Below are 24,205 nucleotides of genomic sequence, written 5' to 3'. Positions count from 1 at the left end.
ATCTGTACTTTTGTTTCTTTTTTGCCAGGTTTATGACACCTCTGATGGCACCTTAGTTCAGCCCCTCAAGGGACACAAAGACACTGTATACTGTGTGGCATATGCAAAGGATGGTAAGAGGCTTCTCTGGGTTTGCAGGCTCTGTGATGGCCTCACAGCTGTTCATTTTTCTCCTTAGTCATTCTTCAATTATTTTTAGTAAGCCAAAATGCAGCTTGGGGATTCAGAAGATAGAGATAGTGAAGTTGCTTAGACTTCAACTCAATCATTCAGTTCAACAGGTATTTATTGAGGGCTATCTCTGTGCTAGGCACTATTGAAGGTACTTGAAATACATCAGAGAAAAAAAAGAGACAAAGGTCTCTGCCCTTATGGAGCTACATTCTTAGACAGGGGTGGGGAGAGAAGGGAGGGAGGAAGGGTAAATGAGGGAAGACATACAGTAAACATAGTAAATAGGTAAATTAAGCAGTATGCTGGAAGGCGATGAGTGTTACAGAAGAAGCAGAAGAAGGGGATTGAGAGGGACAAAGGGCTGGTGTGTGCTCATTGAGATGGGACAGGTGAGCAAAGACTTGAAGTCAAGGGGCAGTGAGATTCTGGCGGGGGGCATCCAAGGACAACTCCTTGCAGAGGGAAGAGCCACAGCAGAGGCCCTCAGGTGGGAGTATGCCTGCCAGAAACTGGGGAAGAGAGAACCGGGGGAAGTGGCAGGGCATGAGAATAAAGAGGTAACAGACATGGGGTAGCCAGGTCACATGGACCATCATGAGGACTTTGACTTTGGCTCTGGTTCTCAGCGAAAATAGGGAACCTCTGAAAGGTTCTTACCAGAGGAGGGATCTGATCTGATTTGTATCTTAAAAGGATCCCTTCTTTCTTGGCCAGCATGGTGGCTTATTCCTATAATCTCAGTACTTTGGGAGGACAAGGTAGGAGGGTTGCTTGAGGCCAGGAGTTTAACTCCAGTCTGGGCACCACAGAACTCGTCTCTCCATAAAAGAAAAAAAATTAGCCAGGTGTGGTAGCATATGACAATAGTCCTAGCTGTTTTAGAGGCTGAGGTGGGAGGTTCCTTTGAGCCCAGAAGTTCAAATTTATAGTGAGCTATGATCACACCATTGTACTCCAGTCTGTGTGACAGAGTAAGACCCCATCTCAAAAAACAAACAAACAAACAACATGTATAAAAGGATCTCTCTAGCTTCTGTGTTGGATATAGCCTGCAAGAAGTGAGGGTTGGAGCTGGGAGATGAGTGGGGAAGCATCATCTAGACTTCTGTTGGGCTAGAGGAAGTGGTGAAACATGATCAAATTTTGGTTATGTGGAGAGGGTGGAGCCAATAGGATTGCCTGACAGATTGACTATGAGGTGTGAAGAAAGAGGAGACAAGGGTGACTCCAAGGTTTCGGACTTGGGCGACTGAAAGGACAGAGTTGCCCCTTATGAGATGGGCAGGGCTGCAGGAGAGGAAGCTTACAGTGAAGGATCAGCAGTTCAGTTTTGCATATGTTGTAATTGAGAAAAGTTGAGGTTATAAGAGAGAAGTGAAAGAATTTCTGGACAAAAGTTGTTGAGTGGGCAAGGGTAAATGGGATTTAGGGCATTGATGGGGCATTTGCTTTAGATAGGGGCATGGTAGGAGGTGCATAGGCTGGCAGTGGCAGTGTGGTAGCCAGAGTCTCATGGAAATTCTCTTCCATTCCTTCCATTATTTCAGTGAAACAGGAAGCAAGATCAGCTGAGAATGAGGATGGAAAAGGAGGTATACATGAGTTGAAGAGAAAGGAAAAAGTGTAAAATCACTGCCTAGGATAGTGAGAGAATGAATAGACCTTGGAGGTACAGTGAGATCCCTGGTGACATGAAGGGCCCAGGTGAAGGTCGTAATCATGAATCAAAAGTGAGATCAGTTGTTACGATTATGTCTTTTCTCTAGCTACTTTAAGCTGCAAAGATGCAGGGGTGGAAGAGGTAAATTTAACCAGAGGTGGTTTTGCAAATATGTCTGAAGGTAAAGTAGGAGGAACAGAGGGTGTACGCCGAAGAGTGATAATATACATTGATCTTGAAACATTGGGTGAGTAATGAAGGGAGAGAAAACCACAATGGAGAAATGGCAGGTTCTGATGGGATTGAAGGATTATTGCAGTTGGTGCACCGGGAGGGCTGGGGAGGAGGGGAGGTGGTGGTCAGAGAATGAATGCATGAAGTTGAGAGTTAATAATAAATCCATGTTGGCTCGGTGCCTGTAGCACTGTGGTTACCGTGCCAGCCACATACACCGAGGGTGGCGGGTTCGAACCCAGCCTGGGTGAACTAAAAACAACAATGACAACTGCAATAAAAAATAGCTGGGCATTGTGGCAGGTGCCTGTGATCCCAGCTACTTGGGAGGCTGAGGCAAGAGAATCGCTTAAGCCCAAGAGTTCGAGGTTGTTGTGAGCTGTGACGCCACGGCACTCCACCAAGGGTGACATAGTGAGACTCTGTCTCAACAACAACAACAACAAAAAATAAAAAAATAAATAAATCTGGGGTGGCACCTGCGGCTCAGTGAGTAGGGCGCCAGCGCTATATGCCATGGGTGGCGGGTTCAAACCCAGCCCCAGCCAAACTACAACAACAAAAAATAGCCAGGTGTTGTAGCGGGCACCTGCAATCCCAGCTACTTGGGAGGCTGAGGCAAGAGAATTGCCTAAGCCCAGGAGCTGGAGGTTGCTGTGACGCCACGGCACTCTACTGAGGGCAGCAAAGTAAGACTGTCTTTAAAATAAATAAATAAATAAATAAATAAATCTATGCTACTCCACAGCGTGGGATTAGTGGGGAGAACACGGGCACAGTCTGAGTTCTAACCCTAGCTCAACACCAAAAGTTCTGTGAGTTTGAGCTGATCATTAAGTCCCCGTGAGTCTGAGTTTCCTCATGTGTCAAATGGATATAGGAGTAAAGATAATATTCTGTGGTCACGGCTGAGAAGTCAGAGTGTGAATGCTATAGTGCTTGAAGGAATGTTGGAGATTATTCAGTACCCAGGTTTTTAACTTCTTTTGGATGACAGACCTCTTTGAGAATCAGGTGAAAGCTACAGGTCCTTCTCTAGAAAAATGCATGTAATTTATGTATATACAAAATTTTGTGCGTATAGTTTTAGTCTGATTTCACCCAATCTCTTCACTTGAGACCTATGTAAAGACCTCGAAAAGTCAATTGACTTGCTGAGGTCATGTAGCAGTTGGTCCAAAGATAACAGGAATTTTTTGCTTCATTGTAGATGTTATGCCATGGTTGTCACACTTTGTCTTTATATGTGTGCTTGAGTTTAAGTTCCAGGTAATGTGATGGGGAGACCTGTGATGAGGGAGCCTGAAGAGCTGAACTGGTTGTGCTTCATCCTACTGGCCTTTGAGGAACTTGGACTAGGCCTGTCTAAGGCCTAGTACAAGGCCCAGTGGGTATATAGGGGTGTTGGGCCTCTGGAGTCTCTAAGCATAGAGGGACCTGCAACACCACTAGGGCACTGGAGGAAGTCAGAGCATGACCTGCCAGCAGTGGCACCTGTATAGCATTTCCCAGAGTCCTGACACACACATCTCATTTGATCTTCCCAATGCTCCTCTGAAGCAGGTAGTTTTCTTTTTCTTTTTTTTTTTTTTGGGATAGTCTCAAGCTGTTGCCCTGGGTAGACTGCCTGGCATCACAGCTCACAGCAACCTCCAACTCTTGGGCTTAAGCGATTCTCTTGCCTCAGCCTCCCAAGTAGCTGGGACTACAGGCTCCTGCCACAACGCCCGGCTATTTTTTTATTATATTTGTCATTGTTGTTTGGCGGGCCCTGGGCTGGATTCCAATCTGCCAGCTCCAGTGTATGTGCCCAGCGCTCTAGCCACTTGAGCTACAGGCGCCAAGCCAGCAGATAGTTTTCTTAAAACACGTGACAGTCACCAAACGGGGCCTGACCCAGGTCCTCTGACTGTGGAGCCCCTGTTCTTTCTAGTATCCCAGGCTGTCTCTTCATGACACTTGTAATTCCTCTTTACTGGGTCTTTTCCCTTTGGACCTGAAAACAGATACATTGAATTATGGTTTTGTTCTTTAAGTCTGCTTATTTCTGATTTTTCTCTTAAGTTCAGTAAGTTAATGAGCAACCATGATAAAAAGTTGGTAAGCCCGTAGAAAAACAACATAAAATATTATGAAGAATGACTTTATAATGTACCTATTTTTTCCAGGAATAATTCTAAGCGGTATACTTGTATACAGTTGATCCTTGAACAGGGTGGGGGGTAGGGCTGTTGAAAATCTGTCTATAAGTTTTGACTCCCCAAAAACTTAACGACTAATAGGTTAACTGTTGGCTAGAAGCTTTATTAATAACATAAACAATCAACACATATTTTGTATGTTATCTGTATTATATACTGCATTTTTACAATAGAGAAAGGAAAATGTTATTAAGAAAATCTTGGCTCAGTTCCTTTAGTTAAGTGGCTAGGGCACTGGCCACATACACCAGAGCTGGTGGGTTCAAACCCGGCTCAGGTCTGCCAACAATGACAACTACAACAACAACAACAACAGAATAGCTGGGCGTTGGGGTGGACACCTATAATCCCAACTACTTGGGAGGCTGAGTTAAGAGAATTGCTCAAGCCCAAGAGTTTGAGGTTGCTGTGAGCTGTGATGCCATAGCACTTTACCGAGGGTGACATAGTGAGACTCTGTTTTAAAAAAAAAATCTTAAGGGCTGGGCGTGGTGGCTCACACCTATAATCCTAGCACTCTGGGAGGCCAAGGCCGGTGGATCACTTGAGCCTAGGAGTTTGAGACCAGCCTGAGCAAGAATGAGACCCTATCTCTACTAAAAATAGAAAAACTAGCCAGACGTGGTGGGGCACACCTGTAGTCCCAGCTGCTTGGAAAGCTGAGGCAAGAGGATTGCTCAAGCCCAAGAGTTTGAGGTTGCTGTGAGTTGTGATGCCATAGCACTCTATCCAGGAAGACAGATTAAGATTCTGTCTCAAAAAAAAAAAAAAAAAAACGAAAATCATAAGAAGGCAAAAATACATTTACTGTTCATTAAATGGAAGTGGATCATTATAAAGTGGCTCATTATGAAGATCATTATAAATGGAAGTGGATCATTTAAATCATTATAAAAGCAATCCATTCTCATTGTCTTCATGTTGAATGGGCTGAGGAGGAAGAGGAGGTTGGTCTTGCTGTCTCAGGGATGGCAAGGCACAGTTCAGACTTGTGTTGTTCAAGGGTTACCTTTATACAAACACACACACATACACATTCGCTCTCATCTAATTTCCTCATCAACTATTAGGTAAATACTATTATTGTGTCCATTTATTGAATGAGAAAATGAAAGCATAGAGATGTTCCGTAGGTTGTTCTAGGTTGTGCCACTTGTCAGTGAGTCAGTGATATCACTAGGAATTCTGACCCACAGAGCCCATACTTTTTTTTTTTTTCCAGACATGGTCTTACTTTGTTGCCAAGGCTAGAATGCAGTGGAATTATTATAGCTCACTGCCACCTCAACCTCAAACTCCTGGACCCAAGTGATCCCCCTGCCCCAGCCCCCTAAGTAGCCGGGACTATAGACATCTGCCATTAACACCAAGCTTACTTGTCCATTTCTTGTAGAGACTGGTCTCAATACAGTTCCCAGGCTAGTCTTGAACTCCTAATCCCAAGCAATCCTCCCACCCTGGTCTCCCAAATTGCTGGGATCACAGGTGTAAGCTACCTTGCTTGGCCCAGAGCCCATACTTTTCATCACCTGCTGGTTACCAGCATGCGAGATGAGTGACAGAAATAATAATAAGAGTGGCTTCCATTTCTATGACTCACAGTAACATCTAATGTTTCAGCCACCGTGAAAGGTGTTTTACATATATTACCTTAGTTGATGCCCACAAAGAGCCTCTGAGGAGGGATTACTATCACTCTGTGTTTCAGATGAAGACATTGAGCCTTAGAGCAGTGATTGGCCCTAAGAATAAAGTCTAAAAATCCCTAACAAGGTGTACAAAATCTGGCCTGTGCTTACCCCTTAATCCTCATCTCCCAACACGGCAGGAGAAGATTCTCTGTCGCTCGCTGCCCTGATACCCTGATCATCTTTCAAATGCTTGTAAACCTGTAGAAATGTAATTAATAAGTAATTACATGGTATATGTTGCCTCTGTCCCAGTCCATTCTTTCATAAAGCCCAGGTAGTGTGAAAATGCAAATCTGATCTATTACTCTCCTGTTTAAAGTCTTTCTCTGGCTTCCCATTGCTTTAAGGTAAAGAACAAGATCTCTGCTGCGGCCCCCAAGTGCCTCGAGATCCTTCCGCCACCCCTCTTCCAGGCTGGCTGCCTCTTGGCCCCTCAGACAGGCTAGGCTTTTCCTGCTTCAGGGTCTTTGCTTATCTGTTCTGTCCATGGAGATGAGTCTTACTTCTCTCTCTTTGCACTTGTGTGAGCTCTGCTTAGGTATCCATGGAAGAGCCTCATTCTCAGAGAAGCCGTCCCTCATCTAATTAGGTCCCCTAGGAGATGGTGACCAAGGTGTACAAAGTTTCAGTCAGACAAGAAGAGTAGGTTTTTGAGATCTGTCACACAGCATGGTGATCATAGTTAATAATAGCGTATAACTCAAAAATGGTAAAAGAACCAATTTTTAATGTTCTCACTATAAAAAAGTATCTGAAGTGATGGATATGTTAATTAGCTTCATGTAGTCATTCTGCAATGTATACCTATATCAGTCATCACCTTTTTCCTCATAAATATGTACAATTATTATTTGTCAAGTAAAAGAAAAATATAAATCAAAAACTAGATCCCTGGTGGCGCCTGTGGCTCAAAGGAGTAGGGCCTGGCCCCATATACTGGAGGTGGTAGGTTCAAACCCGGCCCCGGCCAAAAACTGCAAAAAAAAAAAAAAAAAAAACTGCAAAAAAAAAACTAGATCCCCTTTTTTCTTTCATAGGATTCGTGTGTTTTCTTACTACATTGTATTTACATTGAATTAATTTAACACCTACTTCTTCCACTGTACTAAACTTCATGAACGTAGAGATCCGTGTGGGTTTTAATCATTGCTTGATCCTGAGCATGGAAAATGATTCCTATGTGTAGTAGGCCTTCAATAGATCTTTGTTTACTTTGTACCAGACAGAGTAGGTTTGGAACCCAAACATCTTGACTGCTGATAAGAAGTAATAGAGAAGAAACTTCATTTATTAGATACCTTAAAGAACTAGTTTTCTAAGAAATTTTTTCTGGGAAATGCTGCTTAAAATAAATATGAGAATTTTCTTTTTAAAAACACTTTTTTAGGTCAGCGCTTTGCTTCTGGATCAGCTGACAAAAGTGTTATTATCTGGACATCAAAACTAGAAGGCATTCTGAAGTACACGTAAGTAACCATTGAGGTGTATGGTATTATTAACATTAGTTTGGCTCTTATTGAGTAATTATAGCAAAAACCTCTTGGAAAAAATGTTAGGCACAGTGGTTCATGCTTATAATTCTAGCATCCTGGGAGGCTGAGGCAAGAGGATTACCTGAGGCCAAGAGTTTGAGACCAGCCTGAGTAAAATAGTGAGACCTCATTTCTACAAAATATTTAAAAATTAGGTGGAGGTGGATGTGCTGGTATGTACCTGTAGTTCTAGCTGCTCAGTAGGCTAAGGTAGGAGGCTTACTTGGGTCTGGGAGTCTGCAGCTACAGTGAGTTATGATGATGCCACTGCGCTCTTATGCCTCTATCCCAGGCAACAAAGTGAGAGTCTGTCTCGGGAAAAACAAAAGAAAAAAAAAAGGAAGGATGTAACAAAACCCTTTTTCTTTGAAGTTGAACTTGAAAGTAAGTTATGGGACAGTGAATCTAAGAAGATTGGGTAGTAGATAAGTGATAAACATTTCTTGGGCACTTAGTAGGTTGGCCAGCACAGCACTGGTATTTTCATATAACTCATCTCAATTAATCTGACATCACAGATTCCACCCACCTCCAACTTGGTTTCTTCCACCAATGCCCCTGTCTCAGGGAATGGCCTTACATCCATCCAGTGTCAAAAGCCAGAAACTTGGAGGTCAGTGTGTTCCAGACTCTCCCCATCTCCCTTTTCTCCCGCCGTTGTTTTTTTCTGAGACAAAATCTCGCTCTGTTGCCCAGGCTGGAGTGCAGCGGCGTTATCATAGCTCACTGCAACCTTAAATTCCTGGGCTCAAGTGGTCCTTCTGCCTCAACCTCCCAAGTAGCTGGGACTATAGGTGGCCACCACAATGCCTGGTTAATTTTTCTATTTTTTGTAGAGACAAGGTCTTGCTCTTGTTCAGGTTGGTTTCAAACTCTTGAGTACAGCAGTCCTCCTGCCTTGGCCTCCCAAAGTGCTAAGATTACAAGTATGAGCTACCATGCCTAGCCTATTTTAAATTGTGGTAAAATGTACATAGCATAAAATTTATCAACTTATCTACTTTTAAAATTTACATAGTGGTAAGATATTTACAGTATTGTGGAACCAATCTCCAAAACTCCTTTTATTTTGTAAAATTAAAACGCTATACTTTTTTTTCTTTTTTTGCAGTTTTTGGCCAGGGCTGTGTTTGAACCCGTCACCTCCAGTATATGGGGCCAGTGCCCTACTCCTTGAGCCACAGGCGCCACCCAAAACACTATACCTTTTAAACATAACTCCTCGTTCCTCTCTATACCAGCCTCTGGCAGCCACCATTTTACTTTCTATCTGTATGAATTTGACTATTCTAGGTACTTCATATAAGTAAAGTTATACAGTATTTCTTTTTGTGACTGGATCATTTCACTTACTATAATGACCTCAAGGTTTATCTATGTTGTGGCATGTGTCAGAATTCTCTTTCTTTTTAAGGCTGAATAATATTTCATTGTATCTTTAGACCATATTTTGTTTATCCATTCTTCTGGGGTTTTTTGTTGTTGTTGTTGTTTTTGAGTCTCAGTATGTCGCCCTCGGTAGAGTGATGTGGCATCACAGCTCACAGCAACCTCAGAGTCTTGGGTTTAAGTATTCTCTTGCCTCAGCCTCCCAAGTAGCTGGGACTATAGGTGCCTGCTACAACACCTGGCTATTTTTTGTTATTGTTGTTGTTATTGTAGTTGTCATTGTTGTTTTAGCTGGCCCAGACTGGGTTCGAACCTGCCAGCCTTGGTGTATGTGGCCGGTGCCCTACCCACTGAGCTACGATAGCCACTGTTTTTTTTTTTTTTTTTTTTTTTTGAGACAGAGTCTCACTTTGTCATCCTCGGTAGAGTGCTGTGGAGTCAGTGTCAGAGCTCACAGCAACCTCAAACCCTTGGGCTCATGTGATTCTCTTGAGTAGCTGTGACTACAGGCACCCACCACAATGCCTGGCTGTTTTTTAGAGACAGTTCTCACACTTGCTCAGGCTGGTCTTGGACCTGTGAGCTCAGACCATCCACCTGCCTTGGTCTCCCAGAATGCTAGGATTACAGGCGTGAGCCACTGCACCCGGCCCTATCCATTCATCTGTTGATAGGCACTTGTGATGCTTCCACTTCTTGGCTATTGTGAATAGTGCTACTTTGTACAGGCATGTGCAAATCAACAAATGATTTCTGAATGAATGAATAAATGAATGAATGAGTGATAAGAAGTCAAGTTCTGGCTCGGCACCTGTGGCTCAAGTGGCTAAGGCGCCAGCCACATACACCTGCGCTGGCGGGTTCTAATCCAACCCAGGCCTGCCAAACAACAATGAATGCTGCAACCAAAAAATAGCTAGGCATTGTGGTGGGCGCCTATACTCCCAGATACTTGGGAGGCTGAGGCAGGAGACTCACTTGAGCCCAGGAGTTGGAGGTTGCTGTGAGCCGTGATGCCACAGCATTCTACCCAGGGCAACAGTTTGAAGCTCTGTCTCAAAAAAAAAAAAAGAAGTAAAGTTATATGACTTGCTCAGTTTTTATTGTTGTCTGAGGATCTGTCACATTTCCAGATCATGGCCTATAAAGTCTTCATTGAACTTCCATCCTACATTTTCAGGCCTTTACAAAACAGTAAAAGTAATAGCAACAAACAAAGCACTTGCTCTGAACCTGGCACTAACATAGGTGCTTCACATCATAATCTTATCAGCTCACCTAACTCGAGCTGTATGGCATGGCACCCAGAGGAGGTGATGTTAAAGCTGGGCCAGGACAATGGGTGGTAATGAAAATGAGGGGCAATTCAGGAGAAGGAGAATTAATCTCTGTGCTTTTTGTTGATCATTTGCAGAAGAGCACGTGGCAGGCACATAGCCAGAGGCTATGGGCTTTTGGTTAAAATCTTCAGTTGTAGCTACTGAGACATTTGTGGTTTGCCGCACACTAATCTACAGTTGTTTACTTCCTAGGCACAATGATTCTATACAGTGTGTCTCCTACAATCCTGTTACCCACCAGCTGGCTTCTTGTTCCTCCAATGACTTTGGTAGGTTCTGATTCTTGATGTCCTGTCCTGGAAAAACTGAAAATCTAGGCTAAAAATGCTGCAATCTGTCTAGGTTGTACTGATTTTGTTCTGAGAGTGTTAATTCTACTTTTTTACTTCCAATGGCTGAGGGGAGTCTGATAATTATTCTTAAAAAACGTGCAGAGGGGATGCCCTTAGCTCAGTGGGTAGGGCACTGGCCACATACACCCAGGTTGGTGGGTTCAAACCCGGCCCAGGCCAGCTAAACAACAATGACAACTGCAACAAAAAAAATAGCTGGGCATTGTGGAGGACACCTGTAGTTCCAGCTACTTAGGAGGCTTAGGCAAGAGAATCACTTAAGCCCAAGAGTTTGAGGTTGCTGTGAGCTCTGAGGCCACCACACTCTACTGAGAGCGACATAGTGAGACTCTGTCTCCAAAAAAAAAAAAAAAAATGTGCAGAAACCAAAACAGTGATTAATGACCTTGACTCTGAGAAGACATCAGAGACAAGAAGAAAGGCCCCAGGGAAAGAAATGTTGTAGGAAAGACGGAAGGGCTCAGGCCTGACTTGATGTTGCTGTCTCTGGGAGGCATCCCCAAATGAACTGAACTACCCAGTTCATTTGTCCCCAACTTTGTGTTGACCCACATCCATGAGTATGTGAAATTCTTCACTGTTTCAACAACTACTTATGCAACGTGTCATCATTATTGTTCTACCTGAGGGGCTGAATGCCTTGAAGAGTTCTTCTGTGCCCCATACACAGCGTTGGCCTGGTGTTGGCACAGAGGGGGTGTTAGTAAAATGTCTGCGGGATGGAGAGAGTGAAATGGGCAGAGGTCATCTGCATTAAAGGTTGATTCTGGTTTTCAGCTCCATCAGTTCTGTCTTCCTTGCTCAGAGGTAGTGGGTACAGTTGGAACAACTGTCAGACGGGAAGTCAGAGATCTAGTCCCTCTCAGTATTTCAGTTTCTGTATCTAAAAGGAACCTACTGCCCACCTCATCTATTTCACTGATACAATTCTGAGGTTCACAAGAGAGAAAGTAATTGAAAGCATATTGTAAATGGAAAAGGGACTGTCATTTGTTTTAAAAAGTTAGCATTTTCTTCATGTGAAGTACTCGTCTATGTTTTTACATTGGAATATTAGAAAGAAAACAGAATCCCCGCTCTCATGGAGCTTGTGGTCTTGGGAGGAGTTAGGATTTGCAAAAATTATAATATTGAGTAATAATAATATTCATTGAAAGCTTGCAATGTGCTAGACACTCTGCTATGGGTTAAAAATGAATTCCTATTTGTGCTCTATGACAACCCCTGAGGTCAGGTATTATTTTCTTTCCTACCTTACTGAAATATAACTGGGGAGCACGGTGACTCATACTGGTAATCCTAGCACTCTTGGAGGCTGAGACAGGAGGATCCCTTGAGCTTAGAAGTTTGAGACCAGTCTGAGCAAGAGTGAGACCCTCGGAGAGAGGGAAGGAGGGAGAGGGGTGGGGCCTTGGTGTGTGCCACACCTTCTGGGGGCAAGACATGATTGCAAGAGGGACTTTACCTAACAATTACAATCACTGTAACCTGGCTTATTGTACCCTCAATGAATCCCCAATTAAAAAAAAAAAAAAAAAGAGTGAGACCCTGTCTCTACAAAAAATAGAAAAATTAGCCAAGTATTGTGGTATAGCGGTTTTCAACCTGTGGGTTGCAACCCATAGGAACTGTATTATTAAAGGGCTGCAGCATTAGGAAGGTTGAGAACCACTGCTCTAGACCCAGATACTTGGGAGGCTGAGGCAGGAGGAACTCTTGAACTCAGTAGTTTGAGTTGCTGTGAGCTAGGCTGACGCCAAGGCACTCTAGCCTGGGCAACAGAGTGAGACTCTGTCTCAAAAATAAATAAATAAGTAGCTCCAGTGAGTTCAGTGACTCACTGGAGGACCCTTAACCAGAAAGTGGTAGAACCAAGGCTTGGACCCAGGTCAAGTGATTACATTGCTGAAGGAGGTCCAAGAGGGAGAGATTGCCTCCAGTTGGAGGCTCTAGGCTGGCTCAGTGAAGCACAGATAACATGTGCACAGGTTGAGATGTTTGGGGAAGGCATTTTAAACAAGGGGAAAGGAGGAAAATACAACTTGTCTGATATACTTGGCTATGTCAATGTATTTTTTTTTCTTTATTGTTGGGGATTCATTGAGGGTACAATAAGCCAGGTTACACTGATTCCAATTGTTAAGTAAAGTCCCTCTTGCAATCATGTCTTGCCCCCAGAAAATGTCAATGTATTTTTGCAGTAGAATTGCCTTCTTGATCATGCTTCATGGCTCAGCAAAGAGTAGAATTTGTTTATTTTGTCTAGACCAGAATTTTTCAACCCTTGTTATCTCATGGCACACTTGAACCTGTAGTTAAACTTATGTGGCACTCTTATATTTGGTTGATCAACAAAAAAAAGGAGAGAGAGAGAAAGAGAGAGAGAATATATTTACTATGCTTTGAACTTCTTTTGAAAATAATTTAATTGGTGATCTTTAAAAATTTTTGAGGCACACCAAGATCCTCTCATGGTACACCAGTATGCTACAGCACACTGGTTGAAAATCACTCCTCTAGACATATACCTGTTGCTGTGGGGCACTAAGCCAGGGCATTGGGGCAGGAGGGAGCAAGCCTCAGGCAACTGGTGTCCTGTGGACATGGCACAGCTCAGATAGGATCATGTGCTGTGGGTGAGGCCTGGGAGAAGAAACTGTATTTTCAGAGAGTATCATTAAAACTTAAAAGTGGTGAATTGTACCCTCATTTTAATTTCATAGCTATGAACAGTGAAATTGTTATAGTTTAAAGAGTTAAATACCTGAAAAGTTGGGTATAATTTCACTAATCTATTTTTTTTCTTTTGAAAGAATTATAGATTCATAGTAAGTTACAAAGATAGTATAAAAAGATTATACTGTATTACCTCTGTGTTCTTCGTCTGGTTTTCCCAATGTAACTGTTATGGAAAACCAAACCAGATAACTAGGACTAGCACAAAATGTGTATAGTTCTGTCATTTTATGACATGTGTATGTTACCACCACCCGGAACTGTTCTATCACAGATACCCTTTCTTGTCTCCTGTTTTCCCCAATCCCTTGTAACTATGAATCTGTTCTCCATTTCCTATTCTGTTATTCAAGAATATTACATAAATGGAATCATGCAGTATATGACCTTTTGAGATTGGTTTTTTCACTTAGCACAAAGCCCTGGGGATCTATCTAGGTTGCATATATCAAGAGTTTGTTCCTTTTTATTGCTGAGTAGTGTTTCAACCAATCTATTTTCTTTTATATTATTGTACATTGAAGGGTTGTGGTCTCCTGAACAAAAGTCCGTCTCCAAGCACAAAGCAAGCAGCAAGATCACCTGCTGCAGGTAAGTGATGTGCAGCTCCGAGACAGGCTTTGTGTTCCTTCCTCTTCCAGACTCTCCAAATCCAGTTACTTCACACAACAGAAAAGGTCTTGCTAAATGGAAAAGTGTTTCCTTTTTTGTTCTTTATGGGAAAGATTAGTGCCTTTGATCATTAAGAAAACTACAAGTTGGGTGGCGCCTGTGGCTCAGTAAGTAGGGCGCTGGCCCCATATACCGAGGGTAGTGGGTTTGAACCTGGCCCTGGCCAAACTGCAACAAAAAATAGCCAAGAGTTGTGGCAGCTGCCTGTAGTCCCAGCTACTTGGGAGGTGGAGGCAAGAGAATCACCTAAGCCCAGGGGTTGGAGGTTGCTGTGAGCTGTGACGCCACGGCACTCTACTGAGGGTGACAAAATGAAACTCTTGTCTCAAAAAAAAAAAAAAAAGAAAAGAAAAAAGAAAGGAAACTACAAATGCCTTCATGCAGTTATCTAGCAACAAGCCTCCTCGACATGCAGCTTTGCTGAATGGAGGCTGCCTGGAAATGTGAGGCTGTTTTTGTACAGGCAGCATATGCAGGGGAGAGCTTTGATGCTAGACCTGTTTAGTGAGGAGTAGGGGCTGGCCCAGAGATGCAGACACAAGGGCTGTCATGGAAGTATGTACAGGTAGCTATGGGAGCTCATAGAAGGTCCTGCTGCCCTCACTTCTCACTATTGACTCCAGGAATAAGTGGGGTTTTAAGTCTGGTCCTCTGATTTTATGTCAAGACTGGCAATGATGAAACCATAGCCTAGCAGTTGCTGTCTCCTTAGACTTTATTTCAAATGAAAGTGTTATCCTCACTTGTTTTACTTTCTGTGTGATGTCCCTTTTCTTATTCCCTTTGTTGGTTTTGCGCACAGCTGGACAAATGATGGTCAGTACTTGGCTCTGGGGATGTTCAATGGGATTATCAGCATTCGGAACAAAAATGGTGAGGAAAAAGTGAAGATTGAGCGGCCAGGGGGCTCCCTTTCCCCAATATGGTCCATCTCCTGGAACCCATCAAGGTACTCTTGCAGCTGTCCTTCAAGGACAGACACTATCATGAAGAAGGGCTTTCTCTCTTTTGAGATCTCTGTGCATTCAAACGCTTCTCACCCCACTTGAATGATCTGCTTTGGAACCTGTTCTATTTGTATGAAATTTTTTAAGACCGTATCTTGAGTTTTGGAACAAATCCTAGAAATTTTGCTAGCAGATGCGCTATCTAGGCCAGCCCAGAGAGAGAGTATGTATGTGAGAGCAACACAGGAGGGCCATTTTCTTATGAATTAATAGCTGAGCTTTTTGCTGTGGCTTTATTTTTGTCTTTTCCCCTTTTCAGTTCTTCTTTGCCAGTCTGGGCAAAATACTTACCCACCTGGTAATAAATAGCTTTTTTATGAGCCCTTTTGCTGCCCTTGTCAAAAAGTCAAAATTAAGTCTATAAATGTTCTTAAAGCCTAGAGGTACACAAAACAATTGGCATCTACCTTCTCAAACCTTATTCATACTTTTCCTTTCTATGCCCATGTGACTTTGAAGAGTAGACTAATGGCTTTATATGCCATTTATGTTATCCTATGTTATTATGAAACCATCAGTGTCTCTCACAGAGTCCTCTAAAGGTAAAGGTAAATTGTTTATTGGTCCAATGCCATTTTTCAGGTAGGTGCCTCCTTGATTGAGAAGGTTGTTTAATTCCCCTGCCTTTCCTACACCACATTATTATGCTCCTTCCTGAGTTAATTTTGTTCAACTCCGACTGTACCATATATGTCTAATGCCATCAAAGGCCATTAGCCTACCCCAGAGTTCCTGCTGTTTGATTTTGTGGCCACAGATGACTTTGTGGCTACAGGCTACCATTTTTAATTCATGAGAAGCAGGATGCCCAGTGTACCTGGTAGCTGTCCTCTGGGTAGAGTTCAGGGCTTTTTGACAGATATTGAAATTATAGCTTTAGTGTAGTTTTAGGTAATGTGATTTTGAACAACCACTTACTGTCTACAGCCGATGGGAGAATTTCTGGATGACCAGAGAGAACGAGGATGCCGAGGAAGTCATTGTCAACAGATATTTTCAGGAAATTCCTTCCACTCTGAAGTCAACAGTATACAATAGTCAGGGTAGTGAGGCAGAGGAGGAAGAGCCAGAGGAAGAGGACGACAGTCCCAGGGACGACAACTCGTGAGTGTGTCGCAAGGAGTGAGAACCCTCCTTGGAAAGGCCCAGGCCTCACACAGAGCTGCTGGGGCAGATGCTTATACTAAGCCCCTTGGGCAAGGGGAGCAGTGTAGGGACTAGGGGAATTGTGGGTGAAACCTCCTCCAACAGAGGGGAACACACCCCTAAAATTTACATGTGGATTATGAAGTGATTCTGTGAGAGAGAAACTATAGGAAATAATTGAAAAGTCTAAAGAAGAAGGTTCAACTTTTCTATAAAATGCCATCTCCTAAGGAAACCACTGTTAGCATTTAAGTGTATTTCCCCTCAATCTTTTAGTGTGTTCATATAATTAGCTAAATCAGATCCTGCCCTTTTTGTTCACTTAACATCATAAACTCTTTCTAATAACATTAGAAATCTTTGAAAAACATGATTTTGAACCCGCCACCTCTGGCATATGGGGCTAGCGCCCTACTCCTTTGAGCCACAGGTGCCGCCCCGAAAAACATGATTTTGAATGCCTTGCACAGTAAGCCCTTGTGGGGATGCCTCATAATTCATTAAATACCACCTCTATTACTGGACATGTTTCTTGGCTTGTTCCCACACTCTACTTTACCTTGCATTTGTTAGGACACATATCAGAGAAGAAGCTCTTACCTTACCCACAATCCTCACACCCAATCCTCCATTCTTCTCTTTAATCAAGATTACCTATAATCCCCAGGGCAACAGAAACTGTCTCAAACAAACAGATTACCTATGGGAGCTGGGTGCACGCCTGTAGTCCAAGCTACTTGGTAGGCTGATGCAGGAGGATCACTTGAGCCCAAGAGTTCAAGTTCAAAGTCTATCTTGGGCAACATAGCTAGACCCTGTCCCTAACACCTCCCCCTCCCAAAAAAAAATACAAAAAACAAATTACAGAAAACACGGACAGATACTGGGATGTTCAGATTGGGTAACAGATGTAGCTTGGGACTTTCCACATTGTGTTCCGTTGTACCTGAGGCTCTTTGAAGAACTCTACCCCAGGGTCACAGAAGGAGGAGGTATGAGATGTGGGCTTCAGGTGTCCATCTGTGCTTCAACAAGAGAAGCACCTGAACATGAATTTTTGTTTGGTAAAAAGTCCCGCTTCCCTAGGAGGAAAAAAGAGGTTGAAAATCACCAATCCAGCACATGGAGGTTGAGCCCAGCTCAGAGCCATCTGTGGCTTCCCCAGGAGGGCTCAGTGTGGGCTGGGCTCTTAGATTGTTTGGACTTCAATGCCAGGCACACAATACATGTGCAGGCCCCATCCTGTTAACATTCCTCTCAATCTTTATCTTTTCCCTTAGTTATGAATTTGTCTTGCTGCCATTCGTGACTGGTTTTACAAACAAGACTGCCACCATGCTTGTCTGTATAGCCACTGGTGCTGCCCGGTGACCTCAAGGCCCTGGGCTCAAAAAAGCTGGAGTTAATAAACCAAGAGGCAACATTAGGTGGATTAAGACACAGCCTCAAAGGTTGGAGATGCCTTTCTATTGAACTAGATTCCCAGGTCACCTGCTGCTGCACCTCAGCTGAGGGCGTCTCTCCTATGTGTCAGTCCTGCAGTCCCAAGCAATGATCCCCATAGCTTTTTAGTGTCAAAGACAGTTGTTCTTCAGAGAGCTCACTACTATTTTTTTTATTAGATTTGGTCAGAAATCATTTCACCTAGGCAAAGACCCTACCTACAGAAGAACCTAGTTTTAGGTGTTATTTTCTCCCTGTACTAAGAATAAGCAAGTTTCCCTCTGTCCATCAAAAACATCAGACAGTTAGTCGGGCATTGTGGTGGGCTCTTGTAGTCTCAGCTACTTGGGAGGCTGAGGCAAGAGAATCACTTAAGCCCAAGAGTTTGAAGTTGCTGTGAGTTGTGCCACAGCACTCTACTGAGGGTGAGGTAGTGAGACTCTGTCCCAAAAAATAAAAATAAAAAAAATAGACAGTTAATTCCTTCTGCTGCAGGAGATAAGTTTCTCTATCATCTCCCCATATTTTTAGTACTATGTAAAAAAAAAAGCACTCCTGGATCTACTGTAACCTTGCTCTTTCTTAGAGTTGCTCCCGAGGAAGGGATGAAAGAAGGAGTTTATCTTGTTCAGCTGTGGCAGGGTCTCGGCACCATAAGTTTATGGCATGGGATTCAGTGACATAGCAGCATATCCCAGGAGGGCTGCCTCGTTGCTTCATCCTATTAGACTGATTGATGGGATTGGGCCCAATTACAACTTTTGGCCTCAGTAAAGCTGTACAACATTTGGCAACCTGACAGCTTGGCCAGGGTTTTCTTTTTCTGTTGTTTGTTAAACCCTTAGGCTATCCTCATCAACAGGCCATGACCCCTTACAACCTCTTTTGTCTTCTTTTGATTAGAGAGGAACATAATGACATCATGGCTGTAGCTGACTGGGGACAAAAACTTTCCTTCTACCAACTGAGTGGAAAACAGGTATGTAGCCCTGTATGAACCCAGCTGCAGTCATACCTGTTACAGCATACTTTTACTTTCTGAGACTGTATTATTATTAATCATACATTATCTATGCTAGTTCCTGCTTTTTAAGCATTTACTGTTACAAGGTACTGTGCTCAGCGCTTTGCATACTTTATCTCATTTAATTCTTATAAAGCCCACTGAAGTAGGTTGTTTTCATTATCAACTTTTAAAAATAAGTAGACCAAGACTCAGCAGTGAAATATGCCTAAGTTCTCACATAGCTAGTAAGTGGTGGATCCTGGAATTGAATCCCAGATTGGTTTGACTTTATTTTTATTTCATTATTATTATTATTTTTTATTTTAGTGGTAAGATAGAATTTTTATTAGCAGTTAGAAAGGAATACAGAAGAAGTAAAAAGCACCAGAGCTTCTGGAAGGGGGAAAGCACTGAACTGAGGAGTCTCTACGTGGGCTCTTTATCTAGGAGTATTAGGTCTAGAGATGGTTTGACTTTAAAGTCTAGCACTTTGTCATCCCCTTAACTCCCTCTATTTGCTTTTTTTTTTTTTTTTTCTTTAAGAGAGGCAGGGTCTTGCTCTGTTACCCAGGCTGGAATGTAGTGGTATGATCATCTTACTGTAACCTTTTTTTTTTTTTGAGACAGAGTCTCACTATATCACCCTCAGTAGAGTGCTTGTGGCGTCACAGCTCACAGCAACCTCAAACTCTTGGGCTCCGGTGATTTTCTTGCCTCAGCCTCCCAAGTAGCTGGGACTACAAGGTGCCCACCACAATGTCCAGCTATTTTTTTTTGTAGTTGTTATTGTTATTTGGCAGGCATGGGTCAGGTTTGAACCTGCCAGCCTCAGTGTATGTGGCTGGTGCCCTAGCTGCTGAGCTACAGGCGCCAAGCCATCTCACTGTAACCTTGAACTGGGCTCAAGTGATTTTCCTGCCTTGGCTTCCTGAGTAGGTAGGACTATAGGTGTACATGACCATACTTGGCCAATTCTTTTATTTTTATTTTATTTTGTTTTATTTTGAGACAGAGTCTTACTATGTTGCCTTCGGTAGAGTGCTGTGGTGTCACAGCTCACAGCAACCTCAAACTCTTGAGCTTAAGTGATTCTCTTGCCTCAGCCTCCCAAGTAGCTGGGACTACAGGTGCCCGCCACAACACCCGGCTATTTTTTGGTTGTAGTTGACATTGTTGTTTGGCAGGCCCTGAACTGGATTCGAACCCATCAGCTCCAGTGTATGTGGCTGGTGCCCTAGCTGCTGAGCTACAGGTGCTGAACCTGGCCAATTCTTTTAAAAAACAATTTTTTTTTTTTTTTTTTTAACAGACTCTCAAGTTGTTACCCTGGGTAGAGTGGCTTGACGTCGTAGTTCACAGTAACCTCCAACTCAGGCTCAAGTGATCCTCTTACCTCAGTTTTTTCTGTTTTTAGTAGGGGGGGGGGTCTCGCTTTTGCTCAGGTTAGTCTCAAACTCGTGAGCTCAAGCAATCCAACCGCCTCCATCTCCCAGAGTGCTAGGATTACAGTCGTGAGCCATTGCTCCCGGCCTTAAAAATTTTTTTGTATAGGCTGAATGAGGTGGCTCATATTTATAATCCTAGCACCCTGGGAAACCGAGGTAAGTGGATCAGCTGACATCAGGAGTTCAGGAGCAGCCTGAGCAAGAATGAGACCCCATCTCTATTAAAAATAGAAAAACTAGCCAAATATTGTGGTGGGAGCCTGTAGGTAGTTCTAACTACTCAGGAGGCTGAGGCAAGAGGATCACTTGAACCCAGGAGTTTGAGGTTGCTGTGAGATATGATGACAGCACGGCACTCTACCCAGGGCACATTTTTTTTTCGAGGGGGGATCTCACTGTGATGCCCAGGCTGCTCTCGAACTCGTAAACCCAAGTGATCCTCTTACCTTGGCTTTCCAAAGTGCTTGGGTTACAGTGTGAGCCACAGTGTTGGCCCCTACCAACATTTATGAGCACCCACGTAGGTAAGACCTAATCTGGAGGAGTTGCTGACATAGAGCTGTGCAGGATACAGCCTCAGCCTTCGAAAGCTTATTGGCTGGTGAGGACACACTCGAGAGCTAACAGTCCCAATGTGGTATGTGACATAAAAAGAGCTCTACAAATAGACAGCGTTAGGGACACAAAAGAGGGTGACATCACTGCTTAGTGGAGGTAGATCTTGTTAGAGGTGAGCTTTGAGCAGGAAGAATAGGAGGTTGCTAGACAAAGGGCACTGGGGATGGTGTTTCAGGCAAAGGAAACAGCACACGCTAAAGCAGGTAGGGTGAAAATACATGACAATTTAGAGAACAGGAATTGTTGAGGGTACCTGGATCCCTGAGTTTGTAGAGCAAAGATAGAGCTGAAGAGGAGGATGGGGACGTGATTGTACCTCAAGTAGGGTGAATAAGGAGTTCAAACATGATGTAATTTGAACACTCAGGAGCCATAGATAACAGGATCAGATTCCTGTTGCCAAGAATTCCTTGTTTCTGTGGAGGGTGGATTAAAACAAAGACTATGTGGTAGGGTGATCTGTTAGTAGACAAGAAATGCTAAGCATTAGAGTGAAGGTGGTGGGTATTTTTACGTACTATAGCCACACACTGGGAAATACAGCCCATGCAACAGAGCCTTCTGGGTTACAATATCCTTATTTTTCAGAATATGTCCTGCTAGAAGGAGGGGTTTCAGGTATCTGTAGCCTAGCTTTGAGGTCATTTCTTCTACACCTCCCTTATTACTGGTTATTTCTTTTGTAGTTGAGTAAAAAAAAAAAGATATAGGTCATTGATATTGAAGTGTTTTCTCAGTTTACCATGGCTGATTTCCCAAAACCCTCGTTTTAATTTCCCAGCATCTATTTTCCCTGGCCCTATTTATTCATTCACTTAATGTGTATACATCAGATCATTCAACAAATATTTATTGACATTCCTACTATGTACCAGGCACTAGGCGTGGATATTAGAGACTCCTGGGAACAAATAACTGCAGTGCACTTGCAGGGAAGGAGAACTTGTTTCTATAACAACAGTGAAAAAGACCCTAACATGATGGTCAGGGCCACGGGAAATGTCTTAGATGTGTGCAGCCCCAGAGCTCATGTTGTGGCCTAAAGTTCTCGAATGATAAGCAACCTCAGTCTGTGGAAATCGTAACCACAACTTATTTGGAGAAATAAAATTGTATTCTTGGTGAGTGTGTGTCTTTTAACTCAAGAAAGATTTAGGATTAAATACAGGATAATGAAGTAAATCAAATTCATACCTTTGTATTAAGCTTAGGAAAATTTGTGTATTTTTGGCATTTTAAGTGTTTGATATTAAAGAGGTTTAGTAATAATAATAGCTAACATTTATTGAGTTCTAGGTATTGTATAAACTCTTTACAAGGATTAACTCTTTTAATCCTTATAACAACCCTATGAGGTAGGCACTATTATCATCATCACCACTTAACATGTAAGAAAACTGAAGCACAGAAAGGTTCAGTAACTTGCTTAATGGCCTATGCTACACTTTTTTTTTTTTTTTTGAGATAGAGTCTCATTTTGTCATCCTGGGTAGAGTGCTGTGGCATGATAGTAACCTCAAACTCTTGGGCTCAAGTGATCCCTTGCCTCAGCCTCCTCAGGTGCCTGCCACAATGCCCAGCTATTTTTAGAGATGAGGGTCTCACTCTTGCTCAGGCTGATCCCGAACTTCTGAGCTTAAGTGATCCACCCACCTCAGCCTTCCAGAGTGGTGGGATTACAGGTGTGAGCCACCTTGCCCAGTTCTACACTGCAGTTTAGTCTGTGACCATGCCTGGTTTGGAACCCAGGCAGAATGATGCCAGGATCCATATTGGAATATCTAACAGATTAGGCTTGTGATAACCATTTAAAAATTGTAATTGACAGCTTGACGCATGTAGCACAGTGGTTACAGCACTGACCACATGCACCCAGGCTGTCAGGTTCAAACCCAGCCCAGGCCAGCTAAACAACAATGACAACTGCTGGGTGTTGTCCCAAAAATAGCTGGGCATTGTGGCGGGCGCCTGTAGTCCCAGCTACTTGGGAGGCTGAGGCAAGAGAATTGCTGAAGCTCAAGAGTTTGGGGTTGTTGTGAGCTGTGACACCACGGCACTCTACAAAGGGTGACATAATGAGACTCTGTCTCAAAAAAAAAAATTATAATTGAGTAACTAAATTTATACTTCTGATTTTAAATGGAAAGATATAATAATTCTTTGTTAAGTTCCTAAGCAAGGTTGGAATGTTTAAGCAATTCATTATATTTTTCTGCTTGAGGTTCACTGAGTGTTTTGAATCTATATATTTATTATATCTTTATATCTTTCACCAAATGCCACCATCAAGAAAGTGAAAAGAGAGTATATAGAATGGGAGAAAATTTTTTTGAATCATATAGCTGATAAGGGAGTTGTATGTAGAATAAAGAACCGTTACGACTCAACAACGAAATAAGAGAAAATCCTATTGAAAAATGAATGAAATGGGCCAGGCATGGTGGCTCACACCTGAAATCCCAGCACTTGGGAGGCTTAGGTGGGTGAATTGCCTGAGCTGAAGGGTTCGAGACCAGCCTGAGCCAGAGCAAGACCTCATTTCTAAAAATCGCCGGGCATTGTGTCTGGCGCCTGTAGTCCCAGCTACTCAGGAGGCTAAAGCAAGAGAACCACTTAAGCCCAGGAGTTTGAGGTTGCTATGAGCTATGATGCAACGGCACTCTACCAAGGGTGACAAAGACTCTGTGTTCAAAAAGAAAATAAAAAGAAAAATGAGCAAAAAGATCTGAATAGACATTTCTCTGTGGCCAATAAGCACATGAAATGACGCTCAGCATCATTTACCATCAGAGAAATGCAAATCAAAACCACAATGAGATACCACCTCACACCCACCAGGAGGGAGAAACTGGAATCCTCACACACTGCCAGTGTGAATATAAAATGGTACAGTCACTTTGTAAAAGTATATCAGTTCCTCAAAGTTTAAATATAAAGTTACTATATGACCCAGCACTTCTATTTCTAGGTATATGCTTAAGGGAAATGAAAACCTATGTCCACACAAAAACTTGTATGTGAATATTTGTAGCAGCATTAGTCATAATAGCCAAAAGTAGAAATAATCCACATGTCCATCAGCTGCTGAATGGATAAGTGAAATGTGTTATATCATGCAAAGGAATATTATTCAGCAGTGAAAAGGAAGAAAGCACCACTGCCTGCTACCACACAGATGGACCAGATGCAAAAGGCCCCATGTTATATGATTCTACTTACATGAAATGTCCAGAATAGGGGAATCTGTAGAGACAGAAAGTAGGTTAGCGGTTGCCAGAAATGAAGGAATTGGAAAAGGCTCTTAGCAGGTATGGGGTTTCTTTTTGGGTGACAGAAATATTCTGGAATTAGATAATTGCACAATTCTGTGACTACGTTGAAAGCCACTGAATTGTATACTTTAAATGGGTGGGTTCTATGGTATGTAAATTATATCTCAAAAAAGTTGTTATAAAGAGAAATAGGATGGGCATACTTGCAAAATAAAGGCAGTGTTTTAAAGTGGATAAACTCAGATTTGTAAAATAACTTAAAAAAAATAGAAAAGAGAATCTGCAG

The 24,205-nt window shown here is 42.8% G+C and overlaps 1 protein-coding gene across 7 annotated transcripts in view; it reads left to right on the top strand.

Moving 5' to 3' along the window:
- Positions 1 to 24,205, top strand: part of IFT122 (intraflagellar transport 122) — a 93,959-nt gene that overhangs the window by 16,365 nt on the left and 53,389 nt on the right. For 5 of the 7 annotated variants that reach the window (XR_008381582.1, XR_008381581.1, XR_008381583.1 and 2 more), the window contains exons 3-8: positions 29 to 113; positions 7,348 to 7,426; positions 10,414 to 10,490; positions 13,835 to 13,901; positions 14,785 to 14,931; positions 18,482 to 18,557. Coding sequence is in view for 3 of the 7 variants with exons in the window: in XM_053599164.1 (XP_053455139.1) it covers positions 29 to 113; positions 7,348 to 7,426; positions 10,414 to 10,490; positions 13,835 to 13,901; positions 14,785 to 14,931; positions 18,482 to 18,557 (531 nt within the window). In the remaining 4 variants the exon portion in view is untranslated. Of the gene's footprint in view, positions 1 to 28; positions 114 to 7,347; positions 7,427 to 10,413; positions 10,491 to 13,834; positions 13,902 to 14,784; positions 14,932 to 15,916; positions 16,094 to 18,481; positions 18,558 to 24,205 lie in introns of those variants that run through there. The other 2 variants (XM_053599165.1, XR_008381584.1) reach the window with 2 other exon arrangements.

This window comes from Nycticebus coucang, chromosome 8 (assembly GCF_027406575.1).
Source record: "Nycticebus coucang isolate mNycCou1 chromosome 8, mNycCou1.pri, whole genome shotgun sequence".
Taxonomy (NCBI): domain Eukaryota; kingdom Metazoa; phylum Chordata; class Mammalia; order Primates; family Lorisidae; genus Nycticebus; species Nycticebus coucang.
This window is presented reverse-complemented; position numbering and strand designations above follow the sequence as displayed.